Raw genomic sequence first — 24230 nt, forward strand, 5'->3', positions numbered from 1 at the left:
ATAGGCAGGACAAAATTTTTCATCCTAGCCCCCCCTCCTAAAAATCAAATGGTAGCTCCCTTATAGTATCATAGGAAAGGGGATACATTACATATTTACATAACCACAGGGAGGGATATACATACTAACAGGAAATAGATACTTATAGTATCATAGGAGAGGGGATACATATTTACATTACCACAGGGAAGGATATATATATACTCACAGGAAATAGATACTTATAGTATCAATGGAAAGGGGATACATATTTACATTACCACAGGGAAGGTAAAATTTACTTACAGTACCCTAGGGAAACTGAAATATATTTACATTACCACAGGGAAGGGGATAGATACTGATAGTATCATAGGAAAGGGGATACATATTTACATTACCACAGGTAAGGATATATATATACTCACAGGAAATAGATACTTATAGTATTATAGGAAAGTGGATACATATTTACATTACCACAGGGAAGGACACATTTATTTACAGTACCATAGGGAAGCTGAAATATATTAACAGTACCACAGGGAAGGATATACATACTCACAGGAAATAGATACTTATAGTATCATAGGAAAGGGGATACATATTTACATTACCACAGGGAAGGTAATATTTACTTACAGTACCATAGGGAAACTGAAATATATTTACAGTACCACAGGGAAGGGGATAGATACTTATAGTATCATAGGAAAGGGGATACATATTTACATTACCACAGGGAAGGATATATATATTAACAGGAAATAGATACTCATAGTATCATAGGAAAGGGGATACATATTTACATAACCACAGGGAGGGATATACATACTAACAGGAAATAGATACTTATAGTATCATAGTTAAGGGGATACATATTTACATTACCACAGGGAAGGATATATATACTCACAGGAAATAAATACGTATAGTATCATAGGAAAGGGGATACATATTTACTTTACCACAAGGAAGGGCACATTTACTTACAGTACCATAGGGAAGCTGAAATATATTTACATTACCACAGGGAAGGGGATAGATACTTATAGTATCATAGGAAAGGGGATACATATTTACATTACCACAGGGAAGGATATACAAACTCACAGGAAATACATACTTATAGTATCATAGGAAAGGGGATACATATTTACATAACCACAGGGAGGGATATACATACTAACAGGAAATAGATACTTATAGTATCATAGGAAAGGGGATACATATTTACATTACCACAGGGAAGGATATATATACTCACAGGGTATATATTTACTTACAGTACCATACGGATACTGAAATATATTAACAGTACCACAGGGAAGGGGATAGATACTTATAATATCATAGAAAAGGGGAAACATATTTACATTACCACTGGGAAGGATATACATACTCACAGGAAATAGATACTTATTGTATCATAGAAAAGGGGATACATATTTACATTACCACAGGGAAGGATATATATACTATCAGGAAATAGATACTTATAGTATCATAGGAAAGGGGATAGATATTTACATTACCACAGGGAAGGATATACATACACACAGGAAATGGATACTTATAGTATCATAGGAAAGGGGAAACATATTTACATAACCACAGGGAGGGATATACATACTAACAGGAAATAAATACTTATAGAATCATAGGAAAGGGGATACATATTTACATTACCACAGGGAAGGATATACATACACACAGGAAATAGAAATTTATAGTATCATAGGAAAGGGGATAGATATTTACATTACCACAGGGAAGGATATACATACACGCAGGAAATAGATACTTATAGTATCATAGGAAAGGGGGGAAATACTTACAGTACCCTAGGGAAAAAGACAGTTATTTACAGTACCACAGGGAAGGTGACAGATACTTATATAATAGGGAAGGGGGTATATACTTACAAGATGAAAGAAAATGGTGTACTTACATAATGTATCATTGGGTAATTCGGTATAAGTCGAACAAGCTCAAACATCAAAATCTAGTTGATTTTTTAATTTTCTGGAACATAAAATGCATGTGTATCTTATTCACGGACATGTCTAAAACTTGTGCAAGTGCATCGGTTTTATTTTGTGATATTAACGACCATCGCTAATTTTATTTTGTTTTGATAAATTATAGCTTCTGTTTTACTATAAAAATTTAAAAAGATGTCCAGTCTGCGTTTTTGTTATTTGTTTTTCTGCTTTGTATTGATCTGTAGATTTAAGAAGCCCTTTTCAACTGATTTTCATAGTTTGTTCTTATATTGTACTGTTACACCACTGTCCCGTGTTAGGGGAAGGTTGGGCGCCCGCAAACACGTTTAACCCTGCCACATTCTGTATGTGCTTGTCCCAAGTCAGGAGCCTGTAATTCTGGTGTTGTCGTTTGTTGCTGTATATCACATTTGTTTTTCGTTCATTGTTTCGTGCCTAAATCAGACCGTAAGTTTTCTCTTTTTAATTGTTTTACTTTTGTCATTTCGGGGCCTTTTAAAGCTGAATATGCGGTATGAGTTTTGCCCACAGTACCACAGGGAAGGGGATAGATACTTGCAGCTGCTACTCTGTGGAACAGCCTACCTGACCATTTAAGGACTGAAAATAGTTTTTAAGAGCCTTAAACAGTCCTGGAATGGATCGGAATGCCGGTGTTCTGCATGTAGATAACTTTTTCATAAAATCATTTTTAGTTATAGCTCTAAATGTTTGCATTATGCCTTAAATTTTGCATATGTGCTTCATTTTTTATTTGTGCTTAAAATTATTTTTTGACATTTTTTTCGTTGTGCTTCAATTTTAGTTATGCTTCAGGTTTGGCATGTTTAAGATGTGTAGTGTAGTAGTGCTTTGCATTTATTTCAATATGCCTTTGCTGTATCTATGCATACATGAAATAATTGCTGCTCATATATCTTATCTGCATGTTGTGTTTTAATGTTATGTATATGTTATTTATATTCGGTAAAAGGCTCTCAAGAGTTTATTTTTGTACTGTTATATGTGAACCGAATCAAAATAAAACTTTCGTATTCGTATTATTCGTATGCCCATTGTTGAAGGCTGTACCTAAAGCTGTTAACGTCTACGTCGTTTGATTTCTGGTGGAGAGTTGTCTCATTGGCAATCTTCTTATTTTTATATGTAACGTTGTTGATTTTAATGCTTATGCCACTATGTCAACGTATATTTGTTCCGCCTAACAGAAGTTCCAGTGGAAACTTTGTTATAAACAAATTCATAATACCTGTTCCTGTTGGAACAAATATTCTATACTATTTATTCCGTTAGGAACATATACTGTAGTACTTATTCCTGTGGAAATAATATTCCAGAATATATTTTCCATTTGGAACTTATATTATGAAGGAACTTCTATTTCGTGACACTTAGATTATCTAAGGGCAATTAACATATATCACTATTTTACTATATAGCTTTACTTTTACTGTAAAATCAGAAAAACAAAACAAAACATGTAAAACGCATATCTATGTGTTCTGTTCTCGAAATGTGTAAGAAATATACACCTAGTTATATTAATATACTTTACATACATACACCAGTAGCTAACATACTGTTCATTCTGCATGTTCTGTAGTCGGGCGCCTTTTAGAATCCCCAATGTTTATGTTTGACTGGCATATAACGGTCAAGTTTCGTATCGGAGTCTCCTGCATTTTTAAACTCAATATCAGTTAAATGACTGTCACAAGTTACATAGATACTACACATATTGCATTAGTGAGTAGATTTTACAAAACATGAAACTTAGTGAATGTATATATACGTCTCGTTTTATAAACTTCTTTTAACAAACCACGTGTGAAAAAAGTAATCAGCATCAATTAACGATCAATAGATCAATAATAAGATTTCAATTAACGGTCAATAGATCAATTGTTAGATAACACGAGTTGTAAGTATGTACTAAATCGGATAGTGAATAGGTTATGCTTTGAAAATAGGTGCTTGGGGCAAAGTATGTAATTATGCTAGCTACGTATAAGCCTCCTTTCGTTAGGAGCACCACCAGAAGTTATGGTGTAAATGTCCTTCGCACTAATTTTCTTACTATATTACATCAGTAAACAAATGTCTACTGTACTATAAAAGGTACAATAATACTATTCTACAAGCCTTAGAGAGATCAAAATTAGGCGCATCAATAGGAAATATCAATGTTGCAGCCCCTACATGTGCTGACGATATACTAGCCATCCTTACAGACACAGAACATAAAGCTCAGGCACTTCTGAATATTGCCCATAGCCTAACTGCACAAGACCTAGTTACTATCAATCCTACTAAGTGTGACATTCTACCACTTACAAAAACTGATCACGAATTCAACATTTACTTTGGAGATGACAAAATAGATCAAAAAACAGAAACAAAACATCTTGGTTTAATTCGCACCGTAAGAAACAACCTAAATATTGAGGACAGGCAATAAGGACTGCAAGACGATTTATCTACGCACTTCTTGGACCAGGACTACATGCTCGTAAGGGAATGTCACCACTTTTAGCCGCTAAGCTTTGGCAGACATATGCTCTACCTAGAAGTCTCTTTGGTATCGACGTACTTAATTATACACCTGCCGATATTCTGAAATTAGAGCGACTTCAGCTGCAAATATGTCGATAAATAAGAGCTTACCAGCACGAACAGCTAATGCCACAACATATGTCATGCTTGTAATGGAGCCAATACAGGCTGTTTTTGGAGGTATACTTCAAGATAAATGTAGCATTGAATTCAAAATTATCGAAAGACAATTGGTTATGTCAAAGGAACAATCAAACTCATTTATTAATAGATTACGAACTGCTTTGAAACTGATAAATTGATTGAAACAGCTCCTACAAAAATGAAAAAAACAATTAAACATGCAATTGGAAAATTTGGGGAAACGAAATGGAATTCAGAAAAATCAGAAAAATCAACAATGAAATTTTTGGACATAAAGCACAACCCATTTGGAAAACCTCATCAAATCTGGAAAATGTTCTCAAACAGTTTTAGATGTAAAAAAGGCTGAAGTTGAAGCGAAACTAGTGACAAGAACATATACGCTCCAACATGACAAATCAAAATTCACCGGTCACAAAGAATCTGATCTGTGTACTTTATGCAGCCTATGTAAAGAAGACACAAAGCACTTCCTATTAGAATGTACTGCACTTAAAGACATTAGAGAAAAACATCTGCTCAAAATAGAACAGTACATAAGAAACAACTACAGTGGGAGTAAAATTGATAGACTTGAAAAAGAGGACTTATTCCTACAATTTATACTTGATTCATCCTCACAAAAGTTACATCATATAGTTAAATTAAAGTGTGACAACATAAGGGACTTAGAATGCCTTACAAGATCTTTTTGTTATGGTCTACACACCAAACGGTCGTCGTTACTATTACGCAAGAAGTGAAAATTTATGTGACAATCATAGACAATAACAACAATACAATGGAGATACTCGGTTGGGTATAATAATGGTGTTACTGCACAGGTACAGGCGGAAACACAGTTGAAATTAAACAAAAGAAATGGAACTCTTTGTTAGAGAAGGTAAAAAAGGCCAAGTTGGTAAATTTGAATGTTTACATCTGTTTCTATGGGCTTAAAAAGTTTAATGAATGTGCCTAATTTAAGATTTTTTGCGTCTTGTGTATGTGTTTTTAGTTAAATTGTGGTATGGAGCTTCAAGATATTTGTAAACTTTTAAATTATAGACAAATTTTCAAAACAGTCGATTGTGGTAGGTACAAATACATGTGGATCTTTAGAAAGGGTGAAAATACCAGACCGGTAACAGGTAACAGGTAATAGGTAATATGTGAATGATAATACCTTTCTTCGTGATTAAGTACTTTATATCACTAAGGGAGCTACCATTTGATTGTTATGGGGGGCTAGGATGAAATTTGAAAAAAAGGCAGGATGAGTTTTGAGTAAAACAAAAAGGCAGGACGAGTTTTGAGTAAAACAAAAAGGCAAACCCTACAATATATACTTGGGACAATATGCATCAATATTCATGCAATAATCCTTAGAAAAATGAAAACAGCACGTTACAAATGGCATGCGTCCGAAGCGCTTTTCTGGATTTACCTTCATCCGGAACGCTCAAAGCCGAATAATTCCAAGAATCTGTCCGGTTTAAGGGAGATAGACCAATTTGAAACAATTCTTTGTATCGACAAGGACGATAACCCGTCCTCGCTCCATATGGAGTCACTTAATTGGTAATTTGACATATGCGTTAAGACGCACAATTAAGGGGTTGAACACCCGCTGATCTGTAAAGATAACTTCAGTGAAAACCAATACCAGATGTTATCGATAAGATAATTTAGATTAATGTTTTCTGTATTTTAGTGCAGTTTATAAAATCATGGAAGTAAAATGAATATAATACTTCCATGGTAAAATCATCGGAAGTATTTACTATACTATATATAAAAATATTTAATTTTCGCGAACCATTTAGGTCACAGAAATTCCAAAATATGGCATCAGTAAGGAGAGTTGTACCATAGGCTATTATATCTATGGTTGTACAAATGATGTGAATACACAGAACCCCGATCCAATTTATCTTTTGCTAAAAGTATTCATCATTTTCTGTTTTGTATGTACTAACAACATTCCATTTTTCTATAATTTCGATTAAAATATTCTAAAACCTGCAGTTAAAATAGGTCACATGCCCCAAATAAACATTCCCCGATTGGTTGAACTAGTGTGGCGTCGATGTAAAGCAACGCAAGTAGGCTCGATGTAAAGCATGTACGCTTCACAAGAATAAGGAGAGTTATATTATAATTCGTCACCTCAAACGCATATAAAGTATTTATAAAATAAAAACAAACACTTGTTACATAGGAATAGCTCGCCAGCATGTGCAGCTTACTGTTAAATTTTATTAAAACAAAATATTGAGTCCCGATGTCATGATATCGGCAACACCGCTGCGTAGTACACGACAGCCTACAAAATAGAAAAACAAAATCAGAAATCATATATACATATAAAACTTAATAATCAAACAAACAATGTCCTACTGATAGTATAAATATCTATCTATCTATGCGTGAAAACATTTCAAATATACAAGCATCTTAATCCGGGTGGGGGGGGGGGGGGGGGGGGGGGGGGGGGGGGGGGGGGGGGGGGGGAGCGGTCTTAACCTAAACTAAGCTGCCTTACTAAACGGTATACGAGCTTCGAATGACCATATATCTTAAATTACTTAAACAAGACAACTATTCGCGCTTTAAAAATCCCGTGCTATTTACATAACAAATATCATACTCAATATATTTACGCAACGCGACAAATATTGACCAATCCGAAATATCATATATTTAAAACACAAACCTGTTTATCCAATATAAACACCATATAGATGACCACTATGCGGACACACAATCACGTGTGATTGTTTACATAATAGAAAACACGTGTATGCTCAACTTTAATAAATACATTTGTACAAATTATGTGAATACACAGACCCCCGATCTAATTTATCGTTTGCTAAAAATGATCAAGTGTTCATCATTTTCTGTTTTGTATCTTCTAACAATATTCCTTTTTCTATAATTCCGATTTAAATATTTCAAAACCTGCAGTAAAAATAGATGTATGATGTATGCCCCAACTAAACATTCCCCGATTGGTTGAAAAGCTGTAGCATGTAAAGCAACGCAAAAATTTCCGTTAATATGTTGATGAACTACGACCCCGGGTTCAACCGGGGTTAAACCGATTCACAAACAGAGATTTTCTTGCGCTCAAATGTAATTCTAAGTAAAATATACTGGTAAAGTAAAAGTATATTCTTTTACAGAAATATATACACATTTTATCATTAATGTATTGTCATGCTTCTACATATTTACTTTTATTTACGCTGAACTTTAGTTAAATTTAATTCTATACAAATTTTGTTACGTCAATCAATAGGAGTAAGAATATTTCGCGCCAAAACAAGAAAATAACCTGCATCACAGTACTTAATCATAGACATAGTACATCGACATTTCCAAAAGAGAGGGGGGGTCGGACCTTTATCGGGACTCCGGGATCGGTTGTTTTTAAGCTCGGGATTTCGGGATTGATCCTTTCGGGATCCGGGAATTCTTTTTTCGAATTACGGGATGTCGGGATTTCATGTTTTTAAGCCCGGGATTTCGGGATCAGGACCCCTCCGACTCCCCCCCCCCCCCCCCTCAATAGAAAATAGCGTTTAGTATAGAGTAATTTTGGTAAGTATTACTTATTAATGTTACGGTTCTCGGCCAGAGGTGGTTCTCTAGACCTTCTTGACGGTCAGTTTAATCCCATTTATCAATTATCCGCGATGACAGAAATGTCAACCCAGTCGATCATTGTGTCATGATCATCTATTTGATGGAATAATTTCTTCATTAACTGTACATGCAATATTATTGTATTTTTTGATAACCGTGCACATACCATTTGCAAGTTTGCAAGATAAATGGGTAATGTATGTGTGAATTGTGGCGGACGATATAAATTTGTGATGTCAGTGCGTGACACGTGACATTATTATTTGTAAACAAACGGGCTCCCCATGTAACACGTGTCGGAATTATCCATACATTAACAAGGTGCAATCAATCTTATATTTCACTATTTTATGATATTTCTGTGTCTGTTTGTAGGTTTGCAGATCAGTAATCATAGTTTCTTAGACATAATACCATAATATAGTGTTAAGTGTCCTGTTCAATAGTTAAATTTGATTTTTATGCCCCCGCCGTAGCGGTGGGGGCATTAAGTTTTACCCTTGTCCGTCTGTACGTACGTACGAACGTACGTCCCAAAATTGGTTTCCGTTCTCCAACTTGAGTTTTCCTCAACCAAATGTTATGAAACTTATACACAATGCTTATTACCACAAAACACAGATCAAGTTTGAATTTTGGTGGCGTCACATTAACCGTTCTAGAGTTATGACCCTTTATAAATGGAAAAAATGCAAAATTTTTAGTTTCCGTTCTCCAACTTAAGTTTGCCTCAACCAAATGTTATGAAACTTACACACAATGCTTATTACCACAAACACAGATCAAGTGTGAATTTTGGTGGTGTCACTTTAACCGTTCTAGAGTTATGCCCCTTTATAAATGGAAAAATTGCAAAATTTTTAGTTTCCATTCTCTAACTTAAGTTTGCCTCCACCAAATGTTATGAAACCTATACACAATGCTTATTACCACAAAACACAGATGAAGTTGGAATTTTGGTGGCGTCACTTTAACTGTTCTAGAGTTATGCCCCTTTGTAATTGGAAAAATGGCAAAATTTTTATTTTCTTCTAAATATCAAGTAATTTTTAAAATTGGAGTTATCTTCCTTTGTTCATGATTATAGTTGAATCAGCTACAATCAATGCAATGTTTAATTTTGACTTCCACTGGTAAAACACAGATCAAGTTGAATTTGGGTAGTGTCACTTAAACCATTATTGAGTTATGCCCCTTTATAAATCGAAATATTGCAAAATTTTTAGTTTCCATTCTGTAACTTAAGTTTGCCCCAATCCAAACATAATGAAACTATTTTTTGTTTCCGTTTTCTAACTTTAGTTTGCCTCAACTAAATGTTATGAAACTTATACACACTGCTTATTACTACATAATTTTTTAAGTACGAAATTTGGTGGCGACACTTTTACCATTCTTGAGTTATGTCCCTTTATAAACATAAAAATTGCTGAATTTTTCGTTTCCGTTCTCTAGCTTTAGTTTGTCTCAACCAAATGTTATAAAACTTATACACAACCGTTCTAGAGTTATGCGTGTTTACAAACAGAAAAATTGCTGAATTTTTAGTTTCTGTTCTCTACTTAAGTTAGCATCAACCAAATGTTATGAGACTTACACACAATGCTTATTACCACAAAACTCAGATCAAGTTCAAATTTGGGTAGTGTCACTTTTACCGTTCTTCAGTTATGTCCCTTTATAACTATATGATATGCAAGCGGGGGCATCATCTGTGTCCACATGTGGACACTATCCACATTTATTTAATAAATCTTAAATCTTATCAATATAAAGTTTAAAACTGTATCGCAATAGAAACATGTTGGGCTCTTTGACAGCCAAATATACATTCTGGGGTTTTCCCAATTTTGAAGGTGGTATGGTTGCCTATAATTTCTTACATCCATTTTTTTTAATTTAAGGGAATAGTTGTTATTTATAATAACAAATCCCACGTCAATATATTACATGTACAACAATCAGACATCAACCCAACAAACTGGATGTAACTGAAAGACATATAGAGCAATTATTACATGTATTTGCAAGATTTGAAATATTTTGTTTAAATTTTTTTAGAGTTTTAGGTTCCACCTACCATTTTAGAAAACTGTGACTTATTTGCGGCTAGTCTATTAGAGGGGTATTTCATTGGTTGTAGATTTGAAATCTTATTTTATTATGAAGTAAGATTTGAACATCGACTTGAAGAATGAAGTTTGAGTAAAGGCCGGAGTCAATTTTAGTCTTATATATGTATACATATATTATTGATTCAGTGGTGATGGTAAATAGACACTGACGAAGTCTAATAACATTTTATAGTTTTGAATGTTTCTTCAACTGTTAACTAAGATTAGGTGGAGGTATGTTCTTATTTCTGACAGAGGGGCACTCAACCAATATCAATTTGCGCATGAAGCGATTGTTACTTGCTAGATACCGATTGATTATACCACAAATTTGTGAAAGTTTTAACCGGTGTATGTATATACTGAAAATATGATAAAAAAAATTCATGTCTTTTTCAGGACTTCTGATCCAACCATGTGGTATGGAATGTTTGTGAGATGTGGTTATGGCGGATGGATGTTTATGAAGGACCTGTAGTACAAAGTATTTCACTGGATTGAGCTCTTTGTCTAAGTGTGTTTTTAAAGTGCTTTGCTTTGAGCTCAGTTCATTGTTATGCATTTCATTCTTTGTGAAATAAAGATTTGACAGACAACTCTCATCTGCACAAGGAATTGTCAAAGAAGTATCCATTCTGTGTACAATGTAAGTAGTAATGGGGAGATTAAAGCATTTTATTTAGATTTGAACCAAACATTTTTTGTCCAGAAGCCAAGTTAAAAAATAAGCACAAATTTACCAAACAATGCTTCTCGTGCTACTAGCAATATGATGCTCTGTGGTTTTGTTACACTTTTTTTATACATCTGTACTACCTTCTGACGACTCAGTCCTGAGTGTAAATGGTCATTCAGTATGATAACAAAAAAAGAACAAAATTCATAAGGCCTATCTGGCCTAATTGATTTCTAAAATTATATTTCATTGTTCAACATTTATCATTTATTCGTTTATTTCTTAATTTGTGTGAATTAACAGTAAATGTTTTACTGCACTTTCATACCACAATACTGCCTTACTGTACTGGTATCACTTATATTTGTATCTATATATATAAAAAAAAATTGAAAACAAGAATATTTTTGCAACACCTTTTTCATTTTGAATACTATAACTTTTTAGATATTTAGACATATTAAGTAGATGTTCATATCCACTAGAAATTTTGTCAGATGACTTCTGTAGCAGTTATGAGTCTGAAGCATGCTCACAAAGTTAAGGTTGATATTATTTTCATACTGGTCAAAACTTTTTTTGCTTTCACCAGGCTTTGGAGAAGATATTTTTGAAGAATTAATTAAAAAAAATAACACAGAAGTTTACTTTCTTGCTCATCTAGCCCCAAGCATTATGTCAGACATTGCCATTACTTAAAACCATTAAATGTCTTCTAATCTGAGAAACAATTTCGACATTTAAACGAACTTTTTTACTTGTGAAACTGGGAAGATCCACCTCAAAGTAACATAAATAGAACCATACAAATAGTACGCAAATACATGTTCTCAGATACCATCTCCCATATAAAAAAATTACATCATGATAATTGAAACTAATATGTGTTCCTCTCCTATCTACAAAATGTATCCAAAATCAAAGATGTGGAACATATTCTATCATAATAATTTGGTAGGCAATGCAGTAAGTGTCTCTTCCATGACAGTCTTGAACATAAAAAACTAAATATTAAATAAACAATACTCCTTATGGTCAGGTTGGCTGTCATTGTGCAACACAGTTAATAATATGGAACCCTTGGGAAAAACCAGAGAACTCCCTTTGTCAGAAAACACTGTCAAACATCCAAACATACTATCCACACTGATCTGTGTCCACACTTGTATATTGTCAATATAATACTTCCATGGTAAAATTAATTGAAGGCCGGAGTTCCTGTTCGATCTTTGTTGAAACCTCGGACTACTGAATTAATGTATCAGTCCCAGTTAAAACATTGAAACGGCGCGAGATGTTTTACCCAAATTAGTAAATGAAAAATACAAATAAATAAAAATAGATATTCTTATTCAAGATGAATTGAGCATAAAACTGATAGAAATGTAATTGAAATTTTAATTCAAATATTTCACATATAATTGGCCAAATAGTCGTTGTCTTACGGTTTTTTTGGTTTTTTTTTTATTAAACTGGTACCTCGAGAATTCGGAATGTCTGTCAGGCATACTATTTAATTTCAAACATCCATTGACAGTTCATAATTATTGAATTGAACAGTATACATTAATTGAGGATAACAGCACATTTCCTCGAGTTAAGTGAACTGTGACAGTTGTTGGTTCATGTCTGTCATATTTGTTTTTCGTAAATTGTTTTGTTATAAATTAGGCCGTTAGTTTTCTTAATTGAAGTGTTTCATATTTTTAATGTTGGGGCCTTTTATAGCCGACTATTATACAGTATGGGTTTTTCTCATTGTTGAATGCTGTACGGTTGCCTTTAATTGCATGATTACATCCACTTCATCACCTTATTTTTATATGTATGTTGGATGTGTATTGGTAGATAATTTATCTTCAGATCGGTATTTTAGATCTTTTGTCTTCTGTAGAGTTTTTTTTTTAAGTTTTGTGCCCATCTGACAAAGAAGCCTTTTCCTACTAATTTCAACAGTTTGGCCTTGTGTTGTGCTGTTATGCCCCAGGTTCAGTGGGATTAAGATAGGTTTGAACACTCCGCAACATGGTTTATATTTCTCATATATACAAATTACTTGTAATTATGTGGTTCTCGTTTGTTGCTGTCTGAAATATTTATTTTCTTGTTGTTATTGTTTTAGCACAAACCAGTTCGTTATTTTTTTCGTTTTAATTGTTTCAAAACTTAACATGAGATCTCACAAAACATGTTTAACCCCGCTGCATGTTTGCGCCTGTCCCAAGTCGGGAACCTCTAGCCTTTGTTAGTCTTGAGTGTTTTTTAAATTTTGGTTCATTTTTTTATATGTTTTGGAGTTTGGTGTGGTGTCCTTTTTGCTGAACTAGTATACATTATTGTGTAGGGGCCAGCTGAAACCCGCCTCCGGGTGCGGTATTTTCTCGCTGCGTTGAAGAGCCATTGGTGGCCTTGGGCTTTTTTCTGCTCTTTGGTCGGGTTGTTGTCTCTTTCCCGTTTCCATTCTCAATTCTATCCTAAGAGCTTACTATACGATGCATGTAGGAAAAAAATTCACGGAAAAAAGTCACAGGGAAAAAGTCACAGGAAAAAAGTCACAGGATAAAAAGTCACAGTATATATTTTGTATGTAAATTGTCAAAAGGTCTACACATATACATGTTTATAGGAAAAAAAGTAACATTATATGTTTTGTATGAAAATGGTTATAAGGTCACATATAAATACGGTCTCTTTAAAAACCGCAAAGGACCCTCCTCCTTTATGTACAAAGGACCACAAAGGAGTTTAATAAGAGCACAAAGGACATACAATTGTTTTCATACTGGAGTATAATATAGTTATTTCATACAAAACAAATATTTGAAGGAGATGTGAAGTAGACATGTCAACGTTTTACTTTAATTGGAGTCAAATTTAGAAATTCTATTATATGGCTTAACCATATGTTATTTTGAATTTTTTTTTGCTATAGCTGTGTTTTTACCAATAACATGAGAATCCTTCAATTTAGTGTTAGACAAACAAATCATACCCATTAATAATAGTTAAGTAATTACAACAATTATTGATAGAGTCTGTTGAAATTAATTGATGGCTTCTTGTGGTACCTTTGGTTTACTCCTGGTTTGCCCACATTTAATTATACCAATTATCTATTAGTAAAGAAAACAAAAAAGACAAAAGGTTTAATGAGCATACAATTGTATAGTCTGTTCCAACTTAATAGGTTTATAGTTTATCTGTGTTTTCATTCAGGTATTTTTCATTTTGTAGTTTATATTTCTATAGATAAATGATAGATAAATCGAACATTTGTTTCTCAATAATTTAATATCAATTCAAGTGATTCATTTGACATACAACTAATAACAAAACAATTATAATATAAATACACCAATATATGATAAAATTGTCTTTTATTGCAGACATAATTTATATTATTTATGAATCAAATTTATACATGCATTGCATAAGGAAATAAATTAAGCACTATGGTAAAAATCAAGTAATAAGGGGCACTATATGTGACCAAACATGAAATTTTGGGTCCAAATGAGGTCCATGGTGCAAAATGAGATTTATTTTCAATAAGTACCTATTTGTAAGAGAAACATTACTGCAAATTTTAAGAGTAATACGGTCGAGTTTTATAAGAAATAGCCTTTTGCTACAAATGTTTTATCTCAATAGTGAAAAATAACAATTTTGCCCTTGTTTCTGGTATTTGGTGAAAAATTAAAAAAAAAACACATAATACAACAGCTGTGTTTGTTATTACATCTGTCTAATTGAAATAAAATCGCAAGTTTATTGTTTTCTGTTTGGTATTGAATTAATAATAAAGATCCTTTTTGTTACATCTTGTGATCCGTTTATTTGGCAATCGCCAATGGCAGTCATCAGGGTTTGAGACCTGTTTGTCAAATGCGTTTTGTTAAAATATACTTTTTAACTTTTTTGTTCTTTTGGAAAATGTTGTTTGTGCTGTATTTAGACCCCTCTACCAAGAAATTTGTTTTGCATGCACACGTATAAAAATTGCGGTTTTTATCCAAAGCAATCATACGTTTGAACGTTGTTTTCAATTTAGACTTATTTATATATATATGTATAAAAGATATATCTAGGTTAAACAATTAACAAAAAGAAATGATACCCTGTCAACATATCTCTTTTAAAAAATAATGAAGTAAAGGATTTGAAATAATTATATATATCTAACAATCCTCATAATTTATTGTTGAGGCAGTGCTGGGCATGTACTTTTCCTATTTTTTTATTTACAATGTCCAGCTAATTTACAGTGTCCACATTTCCTTTTTTTTTGTCATTTTCTATTGCTGATTTAGCATGTTCAGTTATGGCACTCTGGCAATGGGCAAGCTTCTTTGTTTATGCAGCATGGTGCTACTTCTGTGTGTGAAATTATTAACAGCTTGGATGTAAGTTTCAGAACAAAGTATTTATTCAAATCAAAAAAAATAAATACAGTGAATAAATAAAAAGAATTTTAAATGACACTTATTTATTGTCAAGTTTCATTTATTTACTTTTTACATATTTTGTTTCGGAATGTACCAACAATTTAAAAAAAAATGTCAATAATTTGTCAAACTTATAAACATTTTTTTGTATTTTTGTTTTAATATTTGTCAAATTCAATACAATTTTCTGGTAAATTTATAAAATATCTTTGCAACTTTTCCTTGATTTAACAGTAAAATTAAGTATCTTGTATAAAATTTTACAGGTAAAATAAAGATTAAAATATGACTTTAATTCAGAAATAAACTATAATTGTTAAAACAACAAAACACCCTATGTTTTTATAAACCTGCAATTAAATGTGGGCAAACCAAGATGACACCGTACCTTTCCCTTTTTACCTCACTTGGCATCCGTCGTCTGTTAACTTTTACAAAAATCTTCTCCTCTGAAACTTCTGGGCCAAATTTAACCAAACTTAGCCACAATCATCATTGGGGTATCTAGTTTAGAAAATATGTTCATTAACCCCGCCTGCTAACCAAGATGGCCGACATGGCTTAAAATAGAACATGGGGTAAAATACAAGTTTTGTCTATTATTTTGAAAACCGTTATAAATAGAGAAAATCTGACAAGAGAATAAATATTCAAAATGTTGAGCTCTATACCAATTGTTCATATATTTCAAAAGTGTCAGATAACTTCTTATTGGAGTTATTGCCCTTAAATGACAAATTTTACCATTTTTTTTTCTTTCATTTTTGCCTATTATCTTGAAAACTATAAGAGTTAGAGAGAAACTTTAAATAGCAAAAGTGATTAGCAAGATAAGTTCTACAAACAAGTCTGCATGTTTGAAATCGTCAGTCGATTCCTTATTAAAGTTATTGCCCTTTGATGACAATTTTTACCAATTTTTTGCGTTTTTGCCTGATATTTTAACAATTATAATAGATAGATAGAAACTTAAATAAGTAAAAATGATCAACAAGACAAGATCTACATTTAAGACAATATGGCGAAAATTTTCAGACGACTCCTTATTAGAGTTATTACCCTTTAATGACGATTTTTCACCATTTTTTTGGCCTTTTGTCTTACATGATAAAAATTATGATATATAGATAGACACTTTAAATCACAAAAATGATCAACAAGGCAAGATCTACTAACAAGTCAAGTTTTGCCGATATAGTTAGAAGACTGTCACTCTTGACGAGTTAATTTTTGCCCTTAAATGGTTTTTTTTTTACCCTATTTTGTGTTTTGAGCAAAAGCTAAAGAAGATAGAGCGAAACTATACAGACTAAATGATCAGCATTACAAGATCAGCAAAACCGAGATTTTTGTCATGAATTCTATTCTCGTCTACAATGTTGGAGAGTGTCCTTTTTAGCTCACCTGTCCCGAAGGGCCAGGTGAGCTTTGAAAATAATTTCTCATCACTTGGCGTCCGTCGTCCGTCGTCGTCGTTAACTTTTAACATTTTGAACTTCTTCTAGAGAACCACTGAATGGAATGAAACCAAACATGGCATGAATGTTCCTTATGAGGTGCTGACCAAGTGTTGTTACTTTGTAGCAAATCCATCAACCAAGACGACTGCCAACGGGGGACTTGGTTTAACAAAGGACCCTATGGGAAATATATACAAATGTCTTCTTCTAGAAAACCGCTTAATTGATTGAAACCAAACATGGTCTGAATGTTTCTTTTGAGGCGCTGACCAAGTGTTGTTACTTTGTAGCTGATTTGTCATTCCGTCGTCCGTTGTCCGTCGTTCGTTAACTTTTTACATTTTGAACTTCTTCTAGAGAACCACTGAATGGAATGAAACCAAACATTGCATGAATATTCCTTATGAGGTGCTGACCAAGTGTTGTTACTTTGTAGCAAATCCATCAACCAAGACGACTGCCAACGGGGGACTTAGTTTAACAAAGGACTCTATGGGAAATATATACAAATGTCTTCTTCTAGAAAACCGCTTAATGGATTGAAACCAAACATGGTCTGAATGTTTCTTTTGAGGCGCTGACCAAGTGTTGTTACTTTGTAGCTGATTTGTCATTCCGTCGTCCGTTGTCCGTCGTTCGTTAACTTTTTACATTTTGAACTTCTTCTAGAGAACCACTGAATGGAATGAAACCAAACATTGCATGAATATTCCTTATGCGGTGCTGACCAAGTGTTGTTACTTTGTAGCTGATCCATCATTCAAGATGACCGCCAGCGGGGGACTTCGTTTAACATAGGACCATATGGACAATACATACAAATGTCTTCTTTTAGAGAACCACTGAATGGAATGAAACCAAACATGGCATGAATGTTTCTCATGAGGTGCTGACCGAGTGTTGTTACTGTGAAGCCGATGCATCATCCAAGATGGCCGCTAGAGAGGGACATAGTTTAACATAGGACAGTATGTGAAATGCATACAACTGTCTTCTTTTAGAGAAGAACTAAATGGATTGTCAATTGACATCTTGTTGGAGTTATTGTCCTTATAAAGTCATTTTCTACAATTTCAATGAATTTATTGGTAATTTCTGTAAACTTTACAAAAGCATTCTGCTATTAATTAAATTACGGGGCCAATATTAAACCAAGTTTATTATGACTTTTTTCTATGCATTAAAAAACTCCATTTTAATTTTTTATTTCATACACGTTCATTGTGACTTTTTTCAAGTGCATTCCAACGTACTTCTTATTATTAATTTTACTCAATCATATATTTTTTTACTGTTACTTATTTTCTTGTGACTTTTTTCCGCTCACTTTTTATCCTGTGACCTTTTGTCCGTTTACCTATACGATATGGGTTTAGCTCATTGATAAACATAATAAAGGCCATACAGTACTGATAGTTGCTTTCCACCATGCACGTCCGTTTGGTCTCTGGTGACAAGTTGTCTCATTGCCAATCATACCACATCGTCTTATTTTGTAAATTATTGTATTAACTTCTAAAGTAAACCATTATTTATGAGGAAACGGGGGGGGGGGGGGGGGGGGGGGGTTAAAGCTTTTCATACATTATGATAGCCAGTTTATTCAGTTAAAATTTACAGAACCCTCTATTATCTTGTGAATTTTGTGGGTGGCGGGTTGGTCATTTCTTGGATATTTACCCCATATCTCACATTATATCAACATCTACAACGAAGAGATAGTGAGAATGCGTCATTTCAGAAGCAGATTCTATCTACGTTATAAGTTTTATGTCTGAAAACGTTATCTCGGAAATGTCATATTTATTGACCCTTTCCTGTTTTTGACGATTATTAGTCTGTATGCAACAAATGTAGACGGAAATGATAATTAAGCGCAAGCATTCGAAACAAATATATTTATTTACTAGTATGATTATTCAGTGATGCCTATTTAATTTTCCGAAAGAAGTTCTCAAGAAGATCAATTTTATATAAAGAAGACAGCAACATTCTAACAGGAAACCGATTAGTCGAGTATCGTTTTGGTATTCGATACTCAGTACTACCGAGCGATACTCGAATACTCGAGTACTCGTTGACATCCCTACTTTAAATACTTTAGTTTCAGAGATATAAACCAAAAACTGCATTTTACCCCTATGTTCTATTTTTAACCATGTCGGTCATGTTGATTGGCAGGCGGGGTCATCGGACACATTTTTTCAACTAGATACCCTAATGATGACTGTGGCCAAGTTTGGTTGAATTTGTCTATGTAGTTTCAGATTAGAAGATTTTTGTAAAAGATTACAAAAATTTACGAAAAATTGTTAAAAATTGACTAAAAGGGCAATAACTCCTTAAGGGGTCAATTGACAATTTTGGTCATGTTGATTTATTTGTAGATCTTACTTTGCTGAACATTATTGCTGTTTACAGTTTATCTCTATCTATAATAATATTCAAGTTAATAACCAAAAACTGCAAAATTTCCTTAAAATTACTAATTCAGGGGCAGCAACCCAACAACGGGTTGTCTGATTCGTCTGAAAATTTCAGGGCAGATAGATCATAACCTGATGAATATTATTACCCCTGTCAGATTTACTCTAAATGCTTTATTTTTAGAGATATAAGCAAAAAACTGCATTTTACCCCTATGTTTTATTTTTAGCCATGGCGGCTATGTTGGTTGATAGGCGGGGTCGTCGGACACATTCTTTAAACTAGATACCCCAATCATGATTGTGGCTAAGTTTAATTAAACTAAACTTGGCCCAGTAGTTTCAGAGGAGAAGATTTTTGTAAAAGTTAACGGACGACGACGGACGACGACGACGACGGACGACGGACGCCAAGTGATGAGAAAAGCTCACTTGACCCATAGGGCCAGGTGAGGTAAAAAGAAGATGTGAGAAAATGCAGATAGCACGGTTTTCAACAGTTAGCAAAACCCTTAGCATAATATGCCACGGTGTGATCAAGTGCGAAACAGTCGAAAAAAGAAAAGCAATGGCCAGTACAGTGTTCTGTCCATATGGACAAAAGCAATACACACAAATAATACAAATATGCATCAAACAAGGACCAAATAATTACTTCGCAAATGACACTAGCTATAATGTCGTGATGATTAGCATTCGCCACAATTATTAAGGACACTTTCAATAGATATTTATGAATAAAGCAGAGTCCTAAGATATCATAGTTAATGTAATAAGGAGGCTGGTTGTTGAAAAAGGCCTTAGACGTTTGCTTATGTTTCCAAATTTCACTGGTTTGATCATGAATTATTCAAAATTAAAAACCATCATCGGCGTTTATCAAGACCGTGATAGATTATACGGGTTTTCTATCCATTCAAAGGGATGTTGGGCAGGCGTACCATAATTACAAAATTTTAATAGCCCTTTTTTCATTTAAATAATATTAATGTAATGAAGATGTTGATCTGCAATGCGAGTCTCTCCTTTACAAATCTGTTGAATCATACTAACACCCAGTAAGAAAAACATTCCGGCAATTCCAACATAGAGTTTTACAACTCAGATGTTTAACTGTTTAGTTCTTTAGAAGTAAATTTTCAACTTCTTCATTAACCCTCTTGAGCTCGGGTTATTTTTTAGTGATTACATAAAGAATTCCGATTCAATAATATTAATTGCTGATCATTTGTAGAAATAAAGAGAACTCTGTTTTTTTAAAGGTAACGTGTGGTTTTCTCATGTTCTCGCTATGGATATACTGATGCTATAGCGACAAAGAGCAAGAACAATTTTCATCCTTCTAAAATTCATTTCAACGACAAATGACAAAGTTGATAAAGTTTATTAACAAGGAAAAAGGCTTATGAAAAAAGTGTCTGAATGAATCAAAAAGCTTTTACATATCATAGATATAAGAAGATGTGGTATGAGTGTCAATGAGACAACTCTCCATCCAAGTCAAAATTTATAAAAGTAAACCATTATAGGTCAAAGTACGGAATTCAACACGGAGCCTTGGCTCACACCGAACAACAAGCTATAAAGAGCCCCAAAAATTACTAGTGTAAAACCAACGGTCTAATCTATATAAAAAACGAGAAACGAGAAACACTTATGAACCACATCAACAAACGACAACTACTGAACATCAGATTCCTGACTTAGGACAGGTGCAAACAATTGCAGCGGGTTTACACGTTTTAATGGTACCAAACCTTCACCCTTATCTGAAACAATAGTGTAACATCACAACATAGAAAGACACACTATAAAATATCAACTGAAATGGCTTTATTAACTCACTCAAAGAACATATTAACACCAGTGAACATACACTGAACAAATAAATTTGATCTATGATACAATGTAAATACAAAATAAATAAGCTAAGGGAAGAATAATAAAAGTAACATGTTATACCGCTGTGAAATGTTAAACAATTTAAGAAAAACAATATGTTCGAACAAAAATATCAGCCATTTACAATTCAAGAAAAACAATATGCTCGAACAAAAATATCAGCCATTTGCAATTACTTTAAACACAGGTAAATGAAAATAATTTTGTTGTTAGGTATACGTGTACAGTTCAAATAGAGAAAGGAAATATTTTTACAAAATATATAATTTTGATGTTCATAGTACGAAGTGAAAATTTATAGTAATACATGTATATATTGAGTTCAATTTTTTCCCCTTAAAGTATTAACTTAGTAGTTCAACCGGGAAAACATAACCATTGTTTGTGCCTACCCAGACAGTATAATTTTGATCGGCTGTTACACTCCAAGCCTCTTGATCCTCAAGGGACACAACCCGTCGAAGTCTTCCTTCAGGTGAAAGCCAGTGAAGACAGTTTGTAGAAATGTCTACAACAACTATGTCACCATTTTCAAAACAACAAACTCCACGTGGTATGAATTCCTTTTCTGAGTCAACATTACCAGAATAATTTCCAATAATTCTGTCCCCATTACAGATAAAGACAGAAAGTTGTATCCAATCAGAAACGACAATGCGTCGATCTTGACCAATCGCAATTCTAGCTGGATACCTGATTTTGCTGTCTTTAACTACTCTCTTAATCTTATGTGTCTTTGATATTTCAGTGACATATCCAACTTGGTGCCTGTCGAAGAAAGTACCTTTTTCTGTCATTCCAGTTATCAAATTCTCGTCGAAATCAATTGCAAGTCCCCGTACACAAGAACGTGTCTCAGCAAATGTCTCCTTAATTTCTTTTACAAGTTTGAATATTCTTTTCTCTGAGTTTGAACTAATATAAAGAGATCCATTTCTGGCTGCAACTAAATCGTCAATTGGATGATGGAAGTTCTGGTGTCCAATTCGAAGACCGGTTGTGGTAAAGGTTTCAAGAATACCTTCACCTCCGAGACAAACACAAACAGACCCGTCTCGTAGTAATGTCAGGCCAGTAACTGTACCTTCTGAACACCAGAATGCTTTTTTACTGCGTGTAGAAGATGACACATCAAATGAACGACGTGAGCGAATTGAATTAATTCGGTGATCTTCGTCGGAGTAGGAACGACGAAATTCTGAAAGCCTGGAAATGGATTGAATGTGTTTTGGTCTTTTATTCAATTTATCAAATATTCCAAATATTTTCTCTATTTCAAAATCTGTAATGCCAGTTTGCGATGGATAAAAGTTTTTAAGCTTAATTTCCGAAATTTGAACGTCCATTCTCTGTAATTTCTCAAATTGTCTCTGAAGTTTCGGTGTATGGACTACAATATCTATATTGTAGGCGTGTTGTAAAAATATATTTCCCAACTTTAGAAGTTCTTCAATTGCAGCTACATTCGTGTTCAGAGTGTTCATATTATCTTCTAGTTGTTTCATGTTTTCTTCATTTTCGTTAACAACTTTCCTTACAAATTCGCCGCGTATCTCATTAATTAGTCTATGTAATTCTTTCGTCCGTTCATCAATCATGGCGATAACATCTTCTTGATACGCTTTGATTTTTCGTTTCTGTTCAGCAACTTTATTTTGAAAGTCAGTCGCATCCGTATTCGATGTGACCCTTTTCAGCGATGTTCCAAGTTGCTCTCTCAAAATGGTAGCCATACTTGCAATATCTTTACTGCGATGAGTTTTGTGTTCCGTTGTGTTACACGAGTTACAAATAGGTTTCTCGCATGTATCACAATAGTATAAAAGTTCTTCCTTTGTGTGTATAGAACATGTCCTTATCTGTTCTCGTCCGTTCCCTAGACTTATGACATTATGATATCTAGATCCTTGCATACTTATATGGTTTATAAGACAAGATTTACACAAATTTTTATTGCAATCTCTGCATACCGAATCTGCTTTTATTCTATGTTCGCAAAGGTCACAGTTTGTTGGACAGCTACTGTCACTGATCTTTATGTATTGGTTTTTCGGTAAACCTCTACCTCCATTGACAGGAACAATGTTCATCTCTTTACAAAGTGGACATGGGAAGTTTCCATCCTCATAGTTGACCATCAGATACTCATCTAAACAAAATCTACAGAAAGAATGGTAACAGTTGAGGAGTCGAGGATCCTTGAAGTCCCTTTTACACAGCGTACAAAAGTAACTCATCCTCGTCCGTCGCTTATTCACACCTGCTTTCAGTTTTCCTATGAATTTCATACTGTTTAAAGTTAATGAATCCATGTTACCACATGCAGTTTTAACGTAATAAAAAATTATTCAATTGTGCATCTGATATCACTAGAGACTTGTCAACATGAATAACGAACAAAAAACTATCTCCGGAAAATATATACTTGGCATTTGACCCAATTAAAACGCCTTTGTCATTCATAAAATCAACTTTAAGTTAACATACTACATCAATATTAATAACCCAATAGTATTTATCTTCTTTCGTTACGAGGATTTAATCAATATTAAATGGGGAATATTATCGCTCTCGTATGGAATATTCATATTCATCGTTCATCCTCAATTAAAAGTAATGGACTTCAAAGTGGTTTTGCAACCCGTATGACAACAAAACATATTGTTACTAACAACATGTCTTTGCTTGTTTTTTTGTTTTAAGTTATTCTACTGAAGCTTTTTGAAGTTTATTGTAAAATGATTCTATTAAAACTGCATCGCACAACAAACAAGTACTTAATGAATAGATGTAATAACGGATATGTTATTTAAAACACTATCGATAAGTAATTAAAGCAGTTAAAAGGGTGCACTATTTTAATCATTACTATGATTTTTTCCTCTAATGATTTTT

At 33.5% G+C, this 24230-nt stretch overlaps 2 protein-coding genes across 2 annotated transcripts in view; both read right to left on the minus strand.

The window, feature by feature from the left end:
• Nucleotides 1–24230, minus strand: part of LOC127733159 (serine/threonine-protein phosphatase 6 regulatory ankyrin repeat subunit B-like) — a 298437-nt gene that overhangs the window by 188674 nt on the left and 85533 nt on the right. The gene's annotated exons all lie outside the window — the stretch shown is intronic.
• On the minus strand, nucleotides 21250–24212 carry LOC127733123 (tripartite motif-containing protein 2-like). Its single transcript, XM_052242431.1, has one exon. It carries the CDS (start codon nucleotides 23645–23647, stop codon nucleotides 21680–21682), a length of 1968 nt encoding a protein of 655 aa, XP_052098391.1. The 5' UTR covers nucleotides 23648–24212; the 3' UTR covers nucleotides 21250–21679.

The sequence above is a fragment of the Mytilus californianus genome, unplaced genomic scaffold (assembly GCF_021869535.1).
Source record: "Mytilus californianus isolate M0D057914Y unplaced genomic scaffold, xbMytCali1.0.p SCAF_3, whole genome shotgun sequence".
Lineage (NCBI taxonomy): Eukaryota > Metazoa > Mollusca > Bivalvia > Mytilida > Mytilidae > Mytilus > Mytilus californianus.